General features: G+C 40.4%; 1 protein-coding gene across 1 annotated transcript; it reads left to right on the forward strand.

Moving 5' to 3' along the window:
• The first annotated feature begins 62 nt into the window (after nucleotides 1–62).
• Nucleotides 63–16,736, forward strand: LOC119740519 (adhesive plaque matrix protein 2-like). The gene is made up of 11 exons (XM_038215864.1): nucleotides 63–84; nucleotides 775–990; nucleotides 9,392–9,505; nucleotides 10,785–10,895; nucleotides 12,511–12,633; nucleotides 12,981–13,103; nucleotides 13,909–14,031; nucleotides 14,486–14,608; nucleotides 15,073–15,195; nucleotides 15,817–15,939; nucleotides 16,726–16,736. Exons 1-11 carry the CDS (start codon nucleotides 63–65, stop codon nucleotides 16,734–16,736), a joined length of 1,212 nt encoding a protein of 403 aa, XP_038071792.1.
• Nucleotides 16,737–18,657: the final 1,921 nt, after the last annotated feature.

Genomic DNA, 18,657 nt, shown 5'->3' on the forward strand with positions numbered 1-18,657 from the left:
AACTAACAGGAATGCAGATCAGTAAAAAGGCCCAGAATTTCCTACGCGGGCCAAATCCCAATATGTATGCCCTCAAGTTCCCAGGTATTAGAGCATTTTGAGGGCCATGAACTTGAGGATTTGTAAAAAAAGAAAGAAAGAAGGGTGGCAGCCGTGCAGAGGACAGCAAGCTCGTATTTCTTTGAAATTAGGATGAAATGAGGCCCTAAATGGCTCTATTTTCCAATGGAGCGCACGCGTCCATTTTCAAAATGGCGATGGGCTTCAGGACTGCTTTTAGGTGTGATCATCTTTGGATGGAATTGTCTTTCAAAAATTATCAGTTAAACCCCCCACAAAAAAAAGGAAAAAGAAAATAAAAGCTGATGAAATAAGCTTTAATTTGATGGGTATGTCAAACACCTTGGAGAGTTGTGAGTATTTTAAATAATTTGTGGAAGTAGGTCTATGGGAGTCGATTTGCAGGTCTGCAACCAGAGACTTACTGAGTGATGACATTATTCGGGATCTTAAAGGAATTTTATTTTTATTTTTCATTATGTAAACTGATTAACATTGGTTACCCGAGGGTGGTTAGCTACCCAAGCTACCCCTTGGATCCGCCCTAGCCCTTGGGGGTAAATTCAGTTATTACATTACGGGCCGAAATTGCATACACTTCAGGTGGATATTATAGACTACGCGTGGATTTTTACATAACGGGTCGACGCGTCGCATTTTGTCAAAACCTCCGACACTCACGAATAATACTTTTCTTGTTATTCTTTTACGTAGCATCAGTCTGCTATCTGGGCCAGCAGCCGGACCCGACCACTCCCACCAGGTACCGGTGGGTGGTTCCCTCGGGGGACCCCTGCCAGTGTACCGAGTTTCGAATGGGCGGGGTTAACACGCACCCCTCCCTCAGACCATCCGCGGTCAGCACTGGCAACGGCTCTTTTCCGAGGAGCGGCGATCCGGTGGAAATCCGAAAATGGTTCCAATGTCCGGGTAAGTTCCAGAAATTCATTTTGTTTTTGCATATACATTTTGTACACTGTAGTTTCTATCTGGAAATTTGCATGTCGTCATTTAGTAGGCCTTGCCAGGATTTTGGTACGGTTAAATTGCACAGCTTCTGAGCTCTCAATGATCACCCTAATCAGGGGAAGATCGAGATTTAGCTCTAGAGGGGATTAGCTGTTATTTTCCTTTTATTTTTGCGGCCCAAGGCAAACTCTTAATAAAGCCCAACCTCCATATCTGCCAAAGGACTATAAACTCGACGGCCTTATTTTGATATGTTGTTTATTACTGGAAATAAAACAGAACTCAGAACATTAAACCCGCCCCCCCCCAAAAAAAGGAAATAAATCTATTAAGTCCCTTGTATTTGTATAACGGTAAGCTGAACAACTTTGTCCACCACGCAGCTGTACTTAGCGACTAAAAATTATAGAAATATCCTAATTCAATTAAGAATAGAGCATAATAATTGCAATGCTTATACAGCGCTTTCCATCGTATCAACAATGGCAAAGCGCTTCACAAGGCGTTCATTATGCCACGAGACTGCACTGCAGCCGATATCATCGCACATTCGGTCTATACCCTCATAGTTATCCATTTATACCCCTGGGTGGAGAGAGACAATTTGTAGTTGTCTTGCCCAAGGGCACAAACACCATGTTCCTGGAAGGGTTCGAACCACTGATCTCTATATAAAGACTGGATAGCGGATATGCATACAACATTCACACAGTAGACTTTGCATATTGACCAATTCGCCCCCGGTCTCACGAAGATGGCCGCGTATATTACGAACGTTCTACGCGTAAATACGCGCGCGTTGTATCAACATTTGACGCGCATTTTGGTCACGTACACATATTATGATGTTCTAAAAGGGACACATTTCCGTAGTGATTATTATTTCAAAAACGCTGAACAAGTGATTTGCGGCATTATAAAAGTAACCACGACGTTAGAAAAATTGTAGTAAACCTTGGTCAGTTGGTCAGTGGTGGTGGCCAAAATATAAGTCAAGTGAGCCGCGACGTTACAAAAGAAATCAAGCTGTCTATAAAGACGGCAACTTGTCCTTTGTAGATCACCAGCCGGTCTCACCAATATGGCGTCAAATTCGTACATTGTGCGGCTCTTTATTAGCTATCCAGTCTTTATATAGAGATCAGTGGTTCGAACCCACGCACCATCGTACATACATGAGCCAAGCACCGTAAGCATTGGACCATGGCATTCTATACAATGCATAGCGCGGATTGCGGTTCAAACAATATAAAATGATGAGAAGGAGAGGCCATGTATGAAAAGCTCAGGCGTCCCTTTTGATTTCTATGGTTCTCATATTTTGTCTACCGCTGAAATAGGGTCAGTCGGTCGAAAAACAAATTAAAATCTGAAGAAGAAAAATCCAGATGCACCCGTATAAAGATGGCTAAATTAAATGATGCCAAGTGCGTATTATCTCTAGTTTTGTTTCTTGCAATTGGTTTATCATGAGTTGATATCACTGAATAAAATAATTAAACCATTTTTGGCAAGATGTAGTTTACGTACATTATATCTGCACCTTGGCTGTATAGTGGCTGCCATGACATACCAGTCATGACATAGGGAGTAAGGTTGGCGTAGCGGTACTTTCCTCGCCTTCCACCGCTGTGACCCGGGTTCGAATCCCGCCTGGGCCAATAAGTGGATTGGGTTTTCAGTCCCTGCCTGATTCCGTGGGTTTTCCCCAGAATATTCCTCTGGGCTTTTCCTCCCACCTCTAAAACTGCAATTTCTTCTCATTGTCTTCTCTCTACATGTTTCTTCAGGCTTGCGAGCTACAGTGCCTTGGGCGCTTTTGAGGAATCCTTGGTTTCATTACCAGAAATGATTAATAATAATAATAATAATAATATACTATAGACACCTAATGTGATGAGAGGCAACATCCTCGCTGACGCATCTTCTGAGATTCCACTGGTTGCTATACGACTTCGCGTGAAAAAATCTGGAATTCATTTTTTTTCCCAATAGCTGTTCAAATAACACAGAGCCTGATCTTTGCCTGAATTTTGTATATTATTATTATAATTTTTTTTTGGGGGGGGAATGGTGTTTCACACAGGGTTGGCGGTATAATAAACAAAAACAAGAGGTGTTTTTGTTTCTTGAGTCGTGAGGACAAAATACGGTCTGTCGCAAATGAGAATCAAAGAATGGATGCTATCGTGCAGCTGTCACACAATCAATTTGGATGGTATAGTAGCATCAGAGAGGTCGTTTTGTGGCCGGTCTAGTTACCATGGAGATCCCGAGTCGAAGAAGTATATGGTGGGATCTGATCGATATAGCTTAGTAATAGTTTTTTACGGAATTTCGACCGTAAATATAGATTTTACACTGCAGAGATCCCGATAGAATTTTAGTCAAAAATTTCTTGCATGGATTAAGCTTGAAGCAGCGCACACATAAAACTATAAGACTGCCTTTAGGCCGAGTAAAAAAAAAAATTGTTTCTTCTCCAGGCGTTTTGGAAAAAATGAAAGAGGTTTGCGCTTTTCTGTTATTTCGGATGGATACTTCTACTTCATGACTCTTGCTGATATAAAATGTTGTCCAAAGGAGTCGTAACCCTTTCTACCTAGCTACAGTTTTGTTGGAAACAAACAAACAAAATGACAATGCAGTGGAACGTCGCTATACCGAACACCGCTATACTGAACACTCGGCTATACCGAGCACCGCTATATTGCACCGATTCTGCTTTACCGAACATCGTCATTGGCTGCCGATTTTTGTGTACAAAACGTACCGAACGTTTTTTGTTGTTGAAAAATACCAACAAGAGAGCGACAAGTGACGGCTATTATTTCAGTAAGTAAAAGAAGGGAAAACCACCTATTGCTGTAGGTAGCCAGCTCAAAAACTGTGCGTGTAATTACATAATTCAATAGTTGGCAAGTGTTCGCAGTCGTCTTTCAGTAACTACCAGGGCGTGCAGGGTGAAGTTCTGAAGGGTTAATAATAATAATAATAATAATAATAATTAGTTCTTATATAGCGCATTACATACGAAATCTCAATGCGCTTTACAAAGAAATTACTTCAATACTTCTAAAAAGTTAAATATATATTACTAGTCCATTAAAATGTTTAGTTTGAATGTTATTTGAATACATTTAAAAAGCTCATAAAACTACTAATACATCAAAAAGTTAATTAATATATACGGTAAGACCCATAAAAAAATGCATTTAAAATCACAATCACCTGGCTGGACGATTACTTAATAAAAATAATAATAAAAGTACATGTACATTATTTGAAGCGGTTTATCTAGCTGAAGGCAATTTTAAAAATATGTGTTTTAAGAACCTTTTTGAAGTGATCAAGTGAGTTCGAATCCCGAATATAGGCCGGTAAGGTGTTCCAGAGCCGGGGAGCTGAAAGCGAGAACGCACGATCACTGTAAAAAGCAGTGCGTCCTCTGTGAGGTTGTTGAAGGAGGCGTTGTGATGATGACCGGAGACTGCGATTTGGTTGATACTGGGTGATGATCTCATTTAAGTAGACTGGGGCAAGCTCATTCAAGGTTTTGTAGGTGAGTAGCAAGATTTTAAAATGGATTCTTTGCGCGACAGGCAACCAGTGCAGATTGTAAAGCACAGGTTGTATGTGGTCACGATATTTGGTGCCTGTCAACAGCCTAGCAGCAGAGTTTTGAACTCTCCGCAACTTGGAAATGTCACACGCAGGGAGACCACAGAGGAGACTGTTGCAGTAGTCCAACCGAGATGTCACAAATGCATGTAGGAGTTGTTCTGTAGTAGTTTTATCGAGGTATCTGCGAATCTTACTAATCTTATGCAGGGCAAATGAAGCTGATCTTGTGATGGCGCGAACATGATATTTCATTTCCAAAGTGCTGTCTATAACGACACCAAGATCTCTGGCCGAGCTTGATGCTTCAATACCTACTTCTCCAACCATGATGGGGGGCAAGGGTGGTGCTTTCACAAAACGGGAGCTGAGATGAACAATCTCTGTCTTAGCGTCGTTGAACACCATTTTGTTGCAGACAGCCCAGGCTTTGATGTCAGTGACACATCTCTCAAGGGTCGTAATAGCTTCTATTCATTGAAGGGTTCTATTCATTGAAAAGTGAGGACCGGAGCACCGGCAGCTTAAAATCGCTACACCGAATGATCGCAAATGTATGAATTTACAACAAAAAAGGGAGGCGTGCATGCAGGGAAAAAAGGAAACGTGCGAGGATTGGGTTAAACTGGGTTTTTTTTTTTTTTTTTTTTTACTTGGCTTTACCATGAAACACATCTGAATTGAGAAGTAAACATAATACTGCAACCTAGTATGTTTGGTTCTGTTGGAATCTAAACTTTGCCATCTGATCGAGCTACTGGTCTTGTTTACGTCAATGCAGAGGAGGATCTTCAATAAGCTGCATTCCAGTAGGAATATTGCGCCGGCTACAGCATATGATGTGATGAAGTGGGGCGTGCAATTGCATTGTTGCGCTGCTTATGGCGGTACCATGCCTGATTAAGTTAGTCCTTCATTTTTAGGGGTCGCCATTCAGGTCACGCTGACAACTGCAAGCAGGTTAATCTACGTCCTGATATTAAAGCAGCGTCTTCTCTTTTTCATTTTTCCCGACAGCGTTGGCTTTTATTATTTCATCAAATTGAGAGTGACCTTTTAAACGTTGAAGGTATCAACTCCTTGTGGATATGATCACTGAATCAAATCTGATTTGTATTTAAACAACCAGTGGCGTAAGTGGAAGGGTGGGTCCAGTGAGAGGGGGTTGAGGTGGTTAACACCCCCCCCCCACGCACACAAACGCGTTTATGGCATAAATCAAGGATTTTCTATTGATCCTCTTCCGTTTTCCTTTGTTTATACTCTAACTTTTTTGCAACAACTCTCATTAGTTTTGTACACGTTTTCTAACAGAGGAGTCCTCGGTTTGGTTCCTGTCCTCAATTCATCGTGGATTTTGCACGTGTGTGTCCTCGATTTACACCATAAACACGCACCAGGAGGCACACACACACGTACACCTACGCACATCAGATAGGCTAGTGTTAACTATTTAAATAATTGTTAAAAACTCCAAAGTTCCCGAAAATTAACGTCATCGATCAATAATGCAAATCTCGATTCATATCGCCTGAAGCCTTCTCTTGCTCATGCACTGACTGCAACAACGCCTCATCGGGCCCGGATTAAGATAGCGGGGGGGGGGGGGGCCTGGGCCACCGGAATGCCACGCCAAACAAGACGACTTTTTCTCCGACTTTCCCCTTCACGTGTCGTTGCCTATTAACGTCTTTTCCAATGCATCCTACATTAATAATTATATTATTCGAACCTTGTGTGGACAATACTGGTGTCATGAAATAGACCAAACGTTGAATTTATATGCCAACATTGCAATTCCCTTCCCTTGCCACTACTGTCCCCTCCACATCCAGACTAGAAATCGCCGCCGTTGGTACGGTGCATATATCAGTCGGGTTACACGAAGGGTTATTAGGCTACACGTACTCTGTGATGAAAAAGGTACATGGAGTATATAAAGCCGGATTTTTTTATGTTGGCTTTGCGCTCTAGAGAACTATACAACTGAAATGAAATGGATAACAGAACGTATTATTTATTTCGATAGATGCCTAATTGACAATTGGGCGAGATGACGAGGCAGACATTTGGGGGGGGGGTGTTTTCCAAGAGTTACTGTTTTATAAATGAACGAAGCTCACTTCATGATCAAATAAGTACACATTCATTATAAAATAAAACTCGATGGAGGGAAATTATTAAAAATTCATATTTCTAATTACCAATTACCAGTAGTGGCAGGAAATGAGGCAGAAACCAAGCAATTAATGACTGTGTTCCTTAGTGTGTATTCTGACGGTTAATAAGGGAATAACAGTGTGAGGAGCCGGTCTTCACTGCCGAGACGAAGTCGAGGTCATCCGCTGTGAAGTCGAGGTCCATTAACAGCGGTCACCCCCAAACCCGGTCATTATCACGCAGTGAAGACTGGATCCTCACACTGTTATTCCCATTAATAAATACCTTTTGCTCATGTTCATGGGCCATATTTTAGCTTATGCGTGGTACCATGTCTCTTCAATAAGCGTTGTTATATACACCACAGCCGGGCCCAGGCTGCGCTGGACAATTGCAACGTCTTCATTGCGACGCGTACGACTTCTGCTGCCGTAGCCAAACAAATTACAACAATGTTTTCATATTTTTATGGAGGAAGCTGAAATTTCGTTTACACATTCCTTGTGTCCAGAATTACAAAGATGCTTGGTTTAGGAAAGGTAAATATGTCGATGGGCGAAGTATTTACAGAAAATAAATCGTAGATCTACGCTTTCGTCGTAACATCCTCAGTATAGTGCACTGCCGCTGTACGATGTCGTACGCGCGCACCCATAGCAACTGTGTTGCATACGCGCGCGTCTGTCTCACGCGAAGGTGGTTGAGCGCATGTGCAGTGCTGTTTTGTTACAAGCTGCCGTATGACTGTTGTAAATTTGGCCAATCATTGCCTTCCATGGGGCTGGATCAAAGCTGGTTCAGGGGCCATTTATTCGCTTGTTCTTTGAAGCCGGTCTTTGTATCACCGTTAATGCCCGGCCACGTGATCGAGTCTCGACCAATCAGAAACCATCAACTCTCCAAGGTATTTATTAATAAATGACAATACAAGAAAAATACATAAACGACGATAATGACTGACAATGATGATCCTCAAGTGCGGCAGCTTCTATTTTGGCTGATCGGCCTCGGGCAACACCCGGTCGCATATTATAGTCACCATTTCAGAATCGTTCCACTTTACTTAATTTTTTGGTGTTTTTTTTAACTTACCCAAAATTCCACTTCTTGTACAATTTTGGCTGAAACCTTTTGCACAGGCAATGCGTCGGAGGACAGGAAATTGAAATGAGCCACTTTTGAGATCAATGAGACTTGTTCCATACTATCAGTGACTGGAATTTGTAAATTAGTTTTAATTGTGATTAATTCAGGATACCTGGGTATTCCAATAATTGGCCCAACTAATGTACGATCTCGTGTGGCAACGTTCTTTTCCCTACTGAGGGACGAAATTCGTTAGGAAATTTGTAAGAGGCAAGGACGGATCCAGAACACAATTTTTTTTTGGGGGGGGGCCCAAAAAATGTTGGTCCCCCCCCCCCCACAGTGGGACCAAAAAATTGCGGCTTGCCCCCCCCCCCCTGGATCCGCCCTTGGTAAGAGGCCCCCTAATTAGTGTGGGAGGCCTTAGCCCCGGGTCGGTGGGCCCGTACGTTAAACTGCGCCTCATCCACCGTTCCCACCCTCCTGCCCCATGCACCCTCAACCTTGTCGAATGTTCGGCTTCAACATACCAGCCATCGTCTTGCAAAGCCCTGGATGTATCCGCCCATACATGGGGTCCTATTTGAAGGAGGCATCCAAGGGTCTGAAATACAAAAAAAAAGTAATTATTTTTGCCATCCACAAATTTGCACGGGATGCACAGGCAGTGGCTTAAAGGGAATTACAACATTTGCTTTTGCTGCAATTTTCAGAAATAAATGGATTTGGAGGATTAGTATATGTTAGAGCAAATATTGTTACACTGACTTGTTTCACTTTATGGGCTTGTAGATACTGGACTACCAAGATAACAAATCATGTTCTTGTAGTCTGGCTCCCTGACCCCACTTACGATGAAACTGAGCAGTTTATAGACTTTGGGGAATTGTAAGGTCAGAGAATATGTGTAGCGCAGTCTTGTACTCCGACACAGGGGTGATCAATTGCAAAGAAAATGCGGAATAACTAAATTTGAAAAATTAGGAGCAGTTTTTGAAAAAACGCAAGTTTTCTCCAACGCTGGTCGGCCGACCAGCGCTGGAAAAATACATTTTTTTTTGAAAATGTAGGCACATCAGGAGCCACATTTTACAGGATGCTTAAGACTGTCAATCCCTAACAATCCAGTAAGGTATTTCGTGATAATGTGATCATTTCGTTTTTTTTTATGTTTGCAAATGTTGTATCTTCCCTGTAACTACGGGGGCACGGGGGCGGGGCAATCTTTGATTGAACAAAAATATTATATCATTTGCCTTCAGTGCCCCCTTAAAAAATTGTTCACCCCAGGTGCCCACTGAAATTTAATCCTAGTTACGTCATTGTACACCCTTTACTTATGTCGCTGTGTTTAAGCCAAAAATGAGAAATGTATTAGTTCAATTCAGAATTTCTTTAAAGCCGTTTAATCTGTGTATCCAACACCTATGTTTCGGCAGCAAAATCGATTGAATTTCTCCTCCGAAGCTCCCTATTTTCTTCTTTATTATTCCAGATCCGTGCGTGCCTTCACCGTGTCAAAATGGCGGTACATGCGAGACGGTTGGGTTTACCAGTTATAGATGTGATTGCCTGCCGGAATATCAAGGTGTAAACTGCCAAGACAAACGTGAGTTGATCAGTCGACTTTAATTTTCCTTCCTTTGGTATTGTGAGACTGGCCCGATTTTAGAACCCTGTTAATTTCTGAAGCAGATACACATTCTCCTGAAGACGACCAGAGCATACTGGTCGAAACGTCGAAGAAACCCTCAGGTTCCTTTTTTAGAACAACTCATCTACAAAAGCGTTATACCCCGGCATGGTGTCACCGCAAATTCTACCTTTATGGTCCAAATTAAAAAACAAAAAGGGAAACGAGGAAGTCATTTCCCCTCCTTTAATATCTTAAGCAGTTTATCAGATAAACATTATTACTTTGTATTTATTTGCTAATTAATTTGATTTACATCTGGAAAGAATTGAAATAAATGCTGTTATTGAAGTGAATTGAATTACATTTGGATACTTCAGTTTTTCCCAAAAAATTGAAAATTGAGGAATGCGTCTGAACGTGATGTGGTGATATGCAGAGTATACATTCTTTAAAAAAAACATAGCTTGTTGTGTTACTCTATTTGTATCTTATATTGAATAATAGGAGGATCTAAAATGTCAAAGATATTGTATAAGGAAGATAACAAAACACAGATGCTCTGGGAGCTGGTTTGCCTGCCTGTAAATCCAACAGACATGACATGGCCAGGCGCGGATCCGGGGGGGGGGGGGGGGGGAGGAGGGTAAAAAAATCCAGCTCTGTCATTTTTTTTTATAGAAATATCTTAAAAATAATTCGAGCCTCCAATGCTCTGACACCCCCAAAAAATTACTGATGTCCGCCTGTGCTTAAAATACGGACAAGCCAGCTTAATTATTATGTGCTATTGGTACACTACTTTGTAATAATAGTGTTAATAATCGTTCGACTCGAACAGCGCCCCATTGAAAAGATGGCACGAAACCCCCCACCCCCACCCCCAACATATTCATTTTCAGAGGCCAAGTGTCCGGAGAAAAACAAGCCTGTCTTCATTTCAATTTGTTTTGCTGATGAACCCCCCCCCCTGCGAAAATTCCTGGATCCGCCCCTGATAGGCAGTTGCCGCGCGTAGAAAACGGCTGTTCGTATATGTAGCAATTAAAATGATGCTCACAATTAAGTTTCATGATTTCTTTATAAGAAATTCGTTAACGAAAAGTATGCAGATAAAAGCAGCTGTGAATTGGCTTTACTTTCCTACGTTTTATTTGTAACGGTGCCGTGCATTATTTTTAAAGCTTAAAACAGGGGATGGATCTTAGGCATGACCGAACTAAATGATACATTTTCTGCTTTTTTAAAAATTCAGACCCGTGTTTCTTTACACCGTGTCAAAATGGTGGTACGTGTGAACCGCGTGGACCAAAGTACTTCTGCCACTGCCTGCCTGCGTACTCCGGCCATCTCTGCCAAGACGATAGTAAGTATTCGATTGTCAAAAATATTAGTCGTAAAACCTTTTTTGAAGGCAAAAGAAGCCTTTTTTGAAGGAAGAAGAAAACAAGAATTCTTGTGGTTAAAGTATTACTTCGAAAATTGGGCAGATTATTACGAATTTATTGCATTGCTCGTTTTGAAAACTTGCCACCATTTATAGAACTAAAGTGTCCTTGCGTAAACACATCTGGTCATTTATGGGGTCCCTGTCAGCCACAAGTCATCACAAGTCACCAAAAGACATCCAGATATCCAGTCTCAAGTTATCAAATGTACTGGACATAGGCATTCCTTTTGAGGTGACCCGTGATTGCACTTGTGTGTTATAACCCGATTACAACTCTGACGAGTGGCTCGCTGTTACGACCCATTTCATCCGCATGGGCCTTATTCACGAGTCGGCCATATTGAATTGAGAGTGAAATAAAATCTTTGTTTTTGGAACGTGTGTAGAGAAATGAAGGCAAGTTAATTACTAATGAATTACCTTCTACGCAATGGCCCCCATTTACATGCACGTGCCCACCCGAATTCTACGGTAGGGACTGCACCATAAGCGGTACGTATAGCGTGTGTATTTAAACGTGTTTACAAACTGATAGCAAGAAAGTGTTTCGAAAAGTGTTTAATTGCTAAACACAGATTTTGCAGTGTAGTATTGTGCTTTTATAGTGCTTTATACACCAGAGGTCTAAAAGCGCTTCGGAATGATCTCCCTCTCTCAAGAATTGATTCCAAACATCATTCTAAACAATAAAATTTGACTGCTCAGGATGCCTGTGATTAGGCCTAATTATTGTGGGCGGATATCCATTTCTTAAGTTGTATTGGAGTAATTGTATTATTTTTAACGTTATATAGGGCCCCGCTTCGTGATCTATTTCCTTCCTCGCCACACGAAGTCACTGAAAGGAAAACGTCGTCCACATGCCACAACGATGAGGCACAAAATTAATAGCACCAACAGTCCGTACTGAACGTTCCTGTTCACTACTCTCCTTTTTTTCTCCCATTTTTTAATAGATCCTTGTCTTTCAGCTCCGTGCAAAAATAACGGTTCATGCACAGTTTCAAAATATCTCTCGGACCCGTTCGTACAATGGTATCTGCTGTTATTCCGCTTTTTAATGTACACATGCGAGTGTCCATCCAATTTCTTCGGAGACAACTGCGACATAAACGGTAAGCAATAGTCAATCCGGGCCCAATATCGTTAAGTAATTAAAATCAACTTGTTATCATTCACACTTGTTCTTTAACTTCAAGGGATCTTCTGTGAGAAAAATCCACCGCAAATGCCTCGACTTGATAGAATAACGGCACAAAGTTAACGGAAGACACACTTTAAGGATAACGCGAGGTACCATTGTCTGTATCAAAACAGTGATGTAAATTTTAAGGTGCAAATGCTATAATCATTGTATTCGGCTACCGACAGAAGATTTTCAGTTTAAAATCTTTAAGATTGAAGAATTTATGGGAATAAAATTGAATATCTTCAAAAAGAAACTCTTCCACAGACAAAGATCCTTCATGGTCTTCATAAATCTGCTCGTTTACATATGTAATATTTAATTTCTATTTTCCTTTTTTTATAGAACCGTGTCTGTCCAATCCATGTCAGAATTATGGAACCTGCTCATCTCAGCCTACTGCGAGTGGTGTGGGGTATTCATGCAATTGCTCGTCAGATTTCTTCGGACCAACCTGCGACTTATCAGGCGAGAAAACTATTCATTTTGACGGATGTTCATGGAAGATGAAAATACAGTTTAATCCAGTGATTAAATCCTGTTTCGGGTCCTTTTTGGTTGTTATACTGATGCGAAATTCTACTGTCTGTATCAAAACAGTACTGTTAATGTTAAGGTGCAAATGCTATAATCATTGTAATCGGCTACCGACAGAAGATTTTCAGTTTGAAACCTTTAAGATTGAAAAGTTTTTGGGGAAAACTAAATATCTTCAAAAAGAAACTCTTCCACAGACAAAGATCCTTCATGGTCTGCATAAATCTGCTCGTTTACATATGTAATATTTAATTTATATTTCCTTTTTTTTTTTATAGACCCGTGTCTGTCCAATCCATGTCAGAATAATGGATCCTGCTCATCTCAGCCTACTACGATAGGTGTGACATATTCGTGCGATTGCCCGTCTAATTTCTTCGGACCCACTTGCAACATATCAGGTGAGCAAACAATACATTTTGACAGATGTTCATGGGAGATGAAAATACAGACTGATCCAGTGACAATTTCAAGACATCAGTAAGGCGCTATTAACGAACTTGCGATTGAGTATTCTGTTTCGCACGAGTCCTTTTCGGTTGTTATACTAATGAGAATGTCCATGTTCTTTATCAGAACAGTAAGGTTCGTTTTAGAGAAATAGGCTTCACGCTATAACAGCTGCATGGCCATGAAAAGTTGCAAACGCTGTAATCGTTTTCATATGGCTACCGACAGAAGACTTCAGGCGCAAATCTGGGGGGGGGGGGGGGGTCCCCCACTCCCCGCTCTGTCAAACTTTTTGTTTCAATAGAAATTCATTTAAACAAAGGCTAACCACCCCTCGCTCTGAACCATAAAATCAATTATACTTGGATTAATATACGCCATACGGACATAGCATGCTGCATGGGTTAGGGGGTATTTGTACACTATTGTGTAATATATAGTGCTAATAATCGTCGGATGTGAGCGCCCCCATTGGAAGTATGGTACGAGCCCCACCCCCTTCCACCTGTTGATTTTACGGGAGCCAAGTGTCCGGACAAAAAACGGGTCTACATTTCAGCATTTTTGGGGGGCTGATGAACCCACCCCCCCTTCCAATATTCATGGATCCGCCCCTGGACTTTCGGTTTGAAGTCGAGGAATTTAAAGAAGCAAATCTTCAAAAAGAAACTCTTTCTGCACAAAATCCATGTTGTCTTCATGTATCTGCTCTTTGTGCAATATTTAATTTCTTTTTCATTTTTTTTTTATTTATAGACCCGTGTCTGTCAGATCCATGTCAGAATCGTGGAGCCTGCTCGCCTCAGCCTACTGCGAACGGTGTGACGTATTCGTGCAATTGCCTGTCAGCTTTCTTCGGACCCACTTGCAACATATCAGGTGAGCAAACTACTACTTGGACGGACGTTCATGGGAGATGAAAATACAGACTAGTCCAGTAAACATTTAAAGACGTTAGTGAGGCGCTAACAAGCTTGCGATTAAGTATCTGTTTGGGGTCCTTTTTGTATTTTTATACTAATGTAAATTTCAAAGTTGTTTTTCAAAAACAGTAATGTTCATTTTAGAAATATGCTTCGGGCTAACAGCTACATGGCCATAAAAAGTTGCAAACGCTGTAATCATTTAAATACTGACAGAAGACTTTTATTTTGAAACCTTAAAATTGAGGAATTTCCGAAAAAAAATCTTTATACAGATTTTTTTTCTCGGGATTTATAAAAAAAAAAGAAGGAACTCTTCGGTTGACAAAAATCCATCTTGTCTTCAGATATCTGCTCTGTTACATATGCAATATTTAATTTCTATTTCATTTTTGTTGTTTTATTTAAAGACCCGTGTCTATCAGATCCATGTCAGAATCATGGAGCCTGCTCACCTCAGCCTACTGCGACTGGTGCGACGTATTCGTGCAATTGCCCGTCAGGTTTCTTCGGACCTACCTGCGACATATCAGGTGAGAAACCTATTTGACGGATGTTCATGAACGATGAAAAAACTTAATAATCCAGTTACAATTTCAATAAATTAATACCGTGCTTGCGATTTAAGTTTCACTCACTTTTGACAAAAGAACCCATTGCAACAGTGCTGTATTCTTGTTAAAGAATTCTTGAAATGCACGTTCTCGTTAGTTGCAATTTCCGTGTGTGTTTCTGGTACTTTTTGGTTTAGGCTTCGGGTTAAGAACTGCATCCGAACTCCAAATGCTCTAATCATTTTAATATGGCTACCGACAGGGGACGTTTTAGTAACAACATCTGTAAAATTGAGGATGTTCTGACAACAACAGATTTTTCAATGTTTTTAAAACGAAAATATTCCGCAGATAAAAATCCATCTTGTCATATATTTGCTCTTTAGCATGTAATATTTCATTTCTGTTTCCCATTTTTTTGGTTTTTGTTTTGGAATTTATAGACCCGTGTCTGTCCAATCCATGTCAGAATAATGGATCTTGCTCTTCTCAGCCTACTGCGACTGGTGCGACGTATTCGTGCAATTGTCCGTCAGATTTCTTCGGACCAACCTGCAACATATCAGGCGAGAAACCTTTTCATGTTGACGGATGTTCATGAACGATGAAAATATCTAATCCATTACACTAATCCAGTAACCTTTTCGGTAAAAATGTATAACCTACCTTTTGATAAAAGGACCCTTTGCAACAGGGGTGCATACCTATGTTCTCCAATACCGACGCTCCCCAATACCCATGTTCCCCAACCCTTGCTCTTAAAACCCTAACCCTAACCCTAATCCTAAGGATTTCGGGGAACATTGGTATTGGGGAACATAGGTATTGGGGAACATCGGGTAGATCCCTTGCAACAGTACTGCTTTCTTGTTAAAGAATTCTTGAAATGCACGTTCTCGTAAGTTGCATTTTATGTGGGTTTTTCACGCACTTTTTAGTATAGGCTTCGGGTTTAGAACTGCATGGCCATAGCAAGTTCCAAGTGCTACAATCATTTTAATATGGCTACCGCCAGGGGACGTTTCGGTTAAAAATCTGTAAAATTGAGGAATTTCTGAGAACAAAAGATATTTAAATATATATTTTGAATAAGAAAATGTTCCGCAGATAAAAATCCATTATATTAATTTTGCTCTTTTACATGTACAATTTAATTTCTGTTTCCCTTTTTTGTGTGAAATTTATAGATCCGTGTCTGTCACATCCATGTCAGAATAATGGATCCTGCTCACCCGAGCCTACTGATACCGGTGCGACGTATTCGTGCGATTGCCCACCGAATTTCTTTGGACCCAACTGCAACATATCAGGTGAGCAAAACAATTCATTTTGACGACTGTTCGTGGAAGATAAATATACAGACTTAATCCATTCATTTACTACAATTTGAAGTCATTAAAATTTCTATTTTTCTATTTGGGACGTTTTTAATCCTCTGAAAATCATGTTTTTACTTTGCGCCAATGACGTACATAATACACGCGTTATTATTGTCGGGCAGCAAATCATGTAATAATTCTACGACTAGAAACAAAGACCTGGAAACAAAGACCAGAACCATGACTAGAAACAAAGCAATTTCAAAACAACATATTTTTCGGCATGGAAATTAAAAATAGCACGGGAAAAGACAGCTTTATTGCTAGGGGCTACTACGCTTGTGTCTACATTCACTCTTTAAGAAATGACCCATGCAGTTTGTTCTTTACTTTCAGTTTTATTACAGCCATTTTTGTGCGTGTTCCTGGTCCATTTGTTTTTTGGTTTTTTTGGCTAATGCGAAGCTCCATATTTCTGAAGCAAAACAGTCATTTTACACACAACCTTCACTCTTAATGGCCGACTTTTAAGTCCATATCTAGGCAACAAAAAAAGCCAGCGTTACTTCCTGTAGTCAATTGTGTTTTTTGTGTGTTTTCTTCATTGACATTGTACATGCTTTAGATGGTGCACTAGTAAAAAATACTAACAATAAAAACACTGCAAGTTAAACTTGCGCGATCCCACTGGCATGCTGACAGTATTTATAGTCAGTTAGTTAACACATTTTTCAGTGTACCTGATCAAAATCAACAATAACGTCATTTGATCCCTAGATGACCTTTGACCTCAAATGTCTCAAGTAATCTGAAGTCCCCCTACCCTCAGATTATTGTCACCAAGTGACAGCACTAAACAGTTAAACCAAAATGAAACACACGGACACACAGATGGAATACACTATCGCAATATCTCCCCCTTTCTGGCTTAAAAGCCAGGAGGATAAAAAAAAAATACACGAAACATTAGTATTGGCTTCTCTACAGAAAATAGAGAAAGATAAAATCAATAGAAAATCCCAAGCTGGTAAAGTGGGTGCCTAATACATTACAGCAACAAAACCCTCCGTTGTAATAAAAACAGCATGTCAAGCTATATTCATAACTTTATTTGCATTGGTGTTGACGCAAAATATATTTCAATGTAAACTTCATTTCCTGCAATTTTAAAATTTAGCTCAGGTGCATTTTAGCAAATCGTTAGCATAAAAACTGACTTCTCTGACAAGATCAGATGATTCAACAAATGAGGAGTTGGTTCCTCATGTACCCATGCAAACCACTCCATGACGTACATCAACCAATATCATAGTGTTCAATGTCCTTATAGGCATAGCAATATAAGGTCGGGTCTCTAGTCTATTGCACGGGTACCCAAAACAAAACTGAAAAGCTACTGCCAGAACGACTTGTCAAACATTTTAATTCGACTACCGACAAAGGCTGTTCAGTTCAACATTTCTAAAAGTTAGGAATTTATGAATTACAGTTCTGAAATATCTTTACAAAGAGAAAAACGTCCTTAAAAAATCCATGTTTTTTTGTGTTGTTTACATTCAAAAGCCTTTGACATTTTAATCCTAATAAAACTACTAAAAATGGATAAATAAATGTTTATAGTACTTTATCACATTGAAATAAATAAAACCTAAAGTATTTAACATTCTTATCATACATGTTTATGCAGCATTCAATTCAATATTTTACTTGCAATTAAACTGATGAAAATTGAGACATACTTAGCAGGGATGAGAATGAGAATATCGGTTTGGGCATCGCATCATTGTGTCTACACAAGGAATTTACACAATTCTACTCTAGCAAAACTCCATTCGCAGAAAAATAACATCTCATTGGCATTCCTGTCATGCAGGGACGCATGAGGTCCATCACAAGTCCATCACAGTACAAGTCCATCACAGTACAAGTCCATCACAGAACAAGTCCATCACAGTACAAGTCCATCACAGAACAAGTCCATCACAGTACAAGTCCATCACAGTACAAGTCCATCACAGTACAAGTCCATCACAGTACAAGTCCATCACAGTACAAGTCCATCACAGAACAAGTCCATCACAGTACAAGTCCATCACAGTACAAGTCCATCAGAGTACAAGTCCAACACAGAACAAGTCCATCACAGTACAAGTCCATCAGAGTACAAGTCCATCACAGTACAAGTCCATCACAAGTCCAGTAAAATCGTCATCGGCACCATGAACTGACATTCACGCACAAGTGTCAGCTAGTGAAAACCGTGTAATCATCAATTTCGGTTTCACGAACTGACACCTGGTAGTGCGGACTCACATTAGACACTGATGTGAAATAGAAGGATTTTCGTTGTCACGAACTGACACCCAAGCATGTTGCGGCAAAACAGTACGGAGAAAAACGCTTTGAAAGGTTTGACATTAATTTAGTTCATCTGTATACTTGTGACTTACACAAAAATTTAATTAATAACCGTTATAACTGGTGACATTTAGATCAGTGTCAGTTCGTGAAATATACGGAGTGCGCGCTAGAAGTGCCGCACTGTGCAGGGTGTCAGTTCGTGAAAACGAAAATAACCCGGTTCTGTAAAATATGTGTGCATGCCGCGCATTCACGTGCAACTGTGTGTCAGCTCGTGGTGTTGGTGACGAAATGTAAATCACAAGTTCAGTCACAAGTAACAGTGGATGAACAATAACAAAGGAATGC

The sequence above is a fragment of the Patiria miniata genome, unplaced genomic scaffold, assembly GCF_015706575.1.
Source record: "Patiria miniata isolate m_02_andy unplaced genomic scaffold, ASM1570657v1 HiC_scaffold_10, whole genome shotgun sequence".
Taxonomy (NCBI): Eukaryota; Metazoa; Echinodermata; class Asteroidea; order Valvatida; family Asterinidae; genus Patiria; species Patiria miniata.

Coding starts and splice junctions, on each gene's coding strand:
- LOC119740519 (XM_038215864.1), top strand. CDS start 63: ATGTATGCCCTCAAGTTCCCAG. Junction 9,506..10,784: donor TGTAAACTGCCAAGACAAAC/GTGAGTTGATCA, acceptor TTAAAAATTCAG/ACCCGTGTTTCTTTACACCG. Junction 13,104..13,908: donor ACCCACTTGCAACATATCAG/GTGAGCAAACAA, acceptor TTTTATTTATAG/ACCCGTGTCTGTCAGATCCA.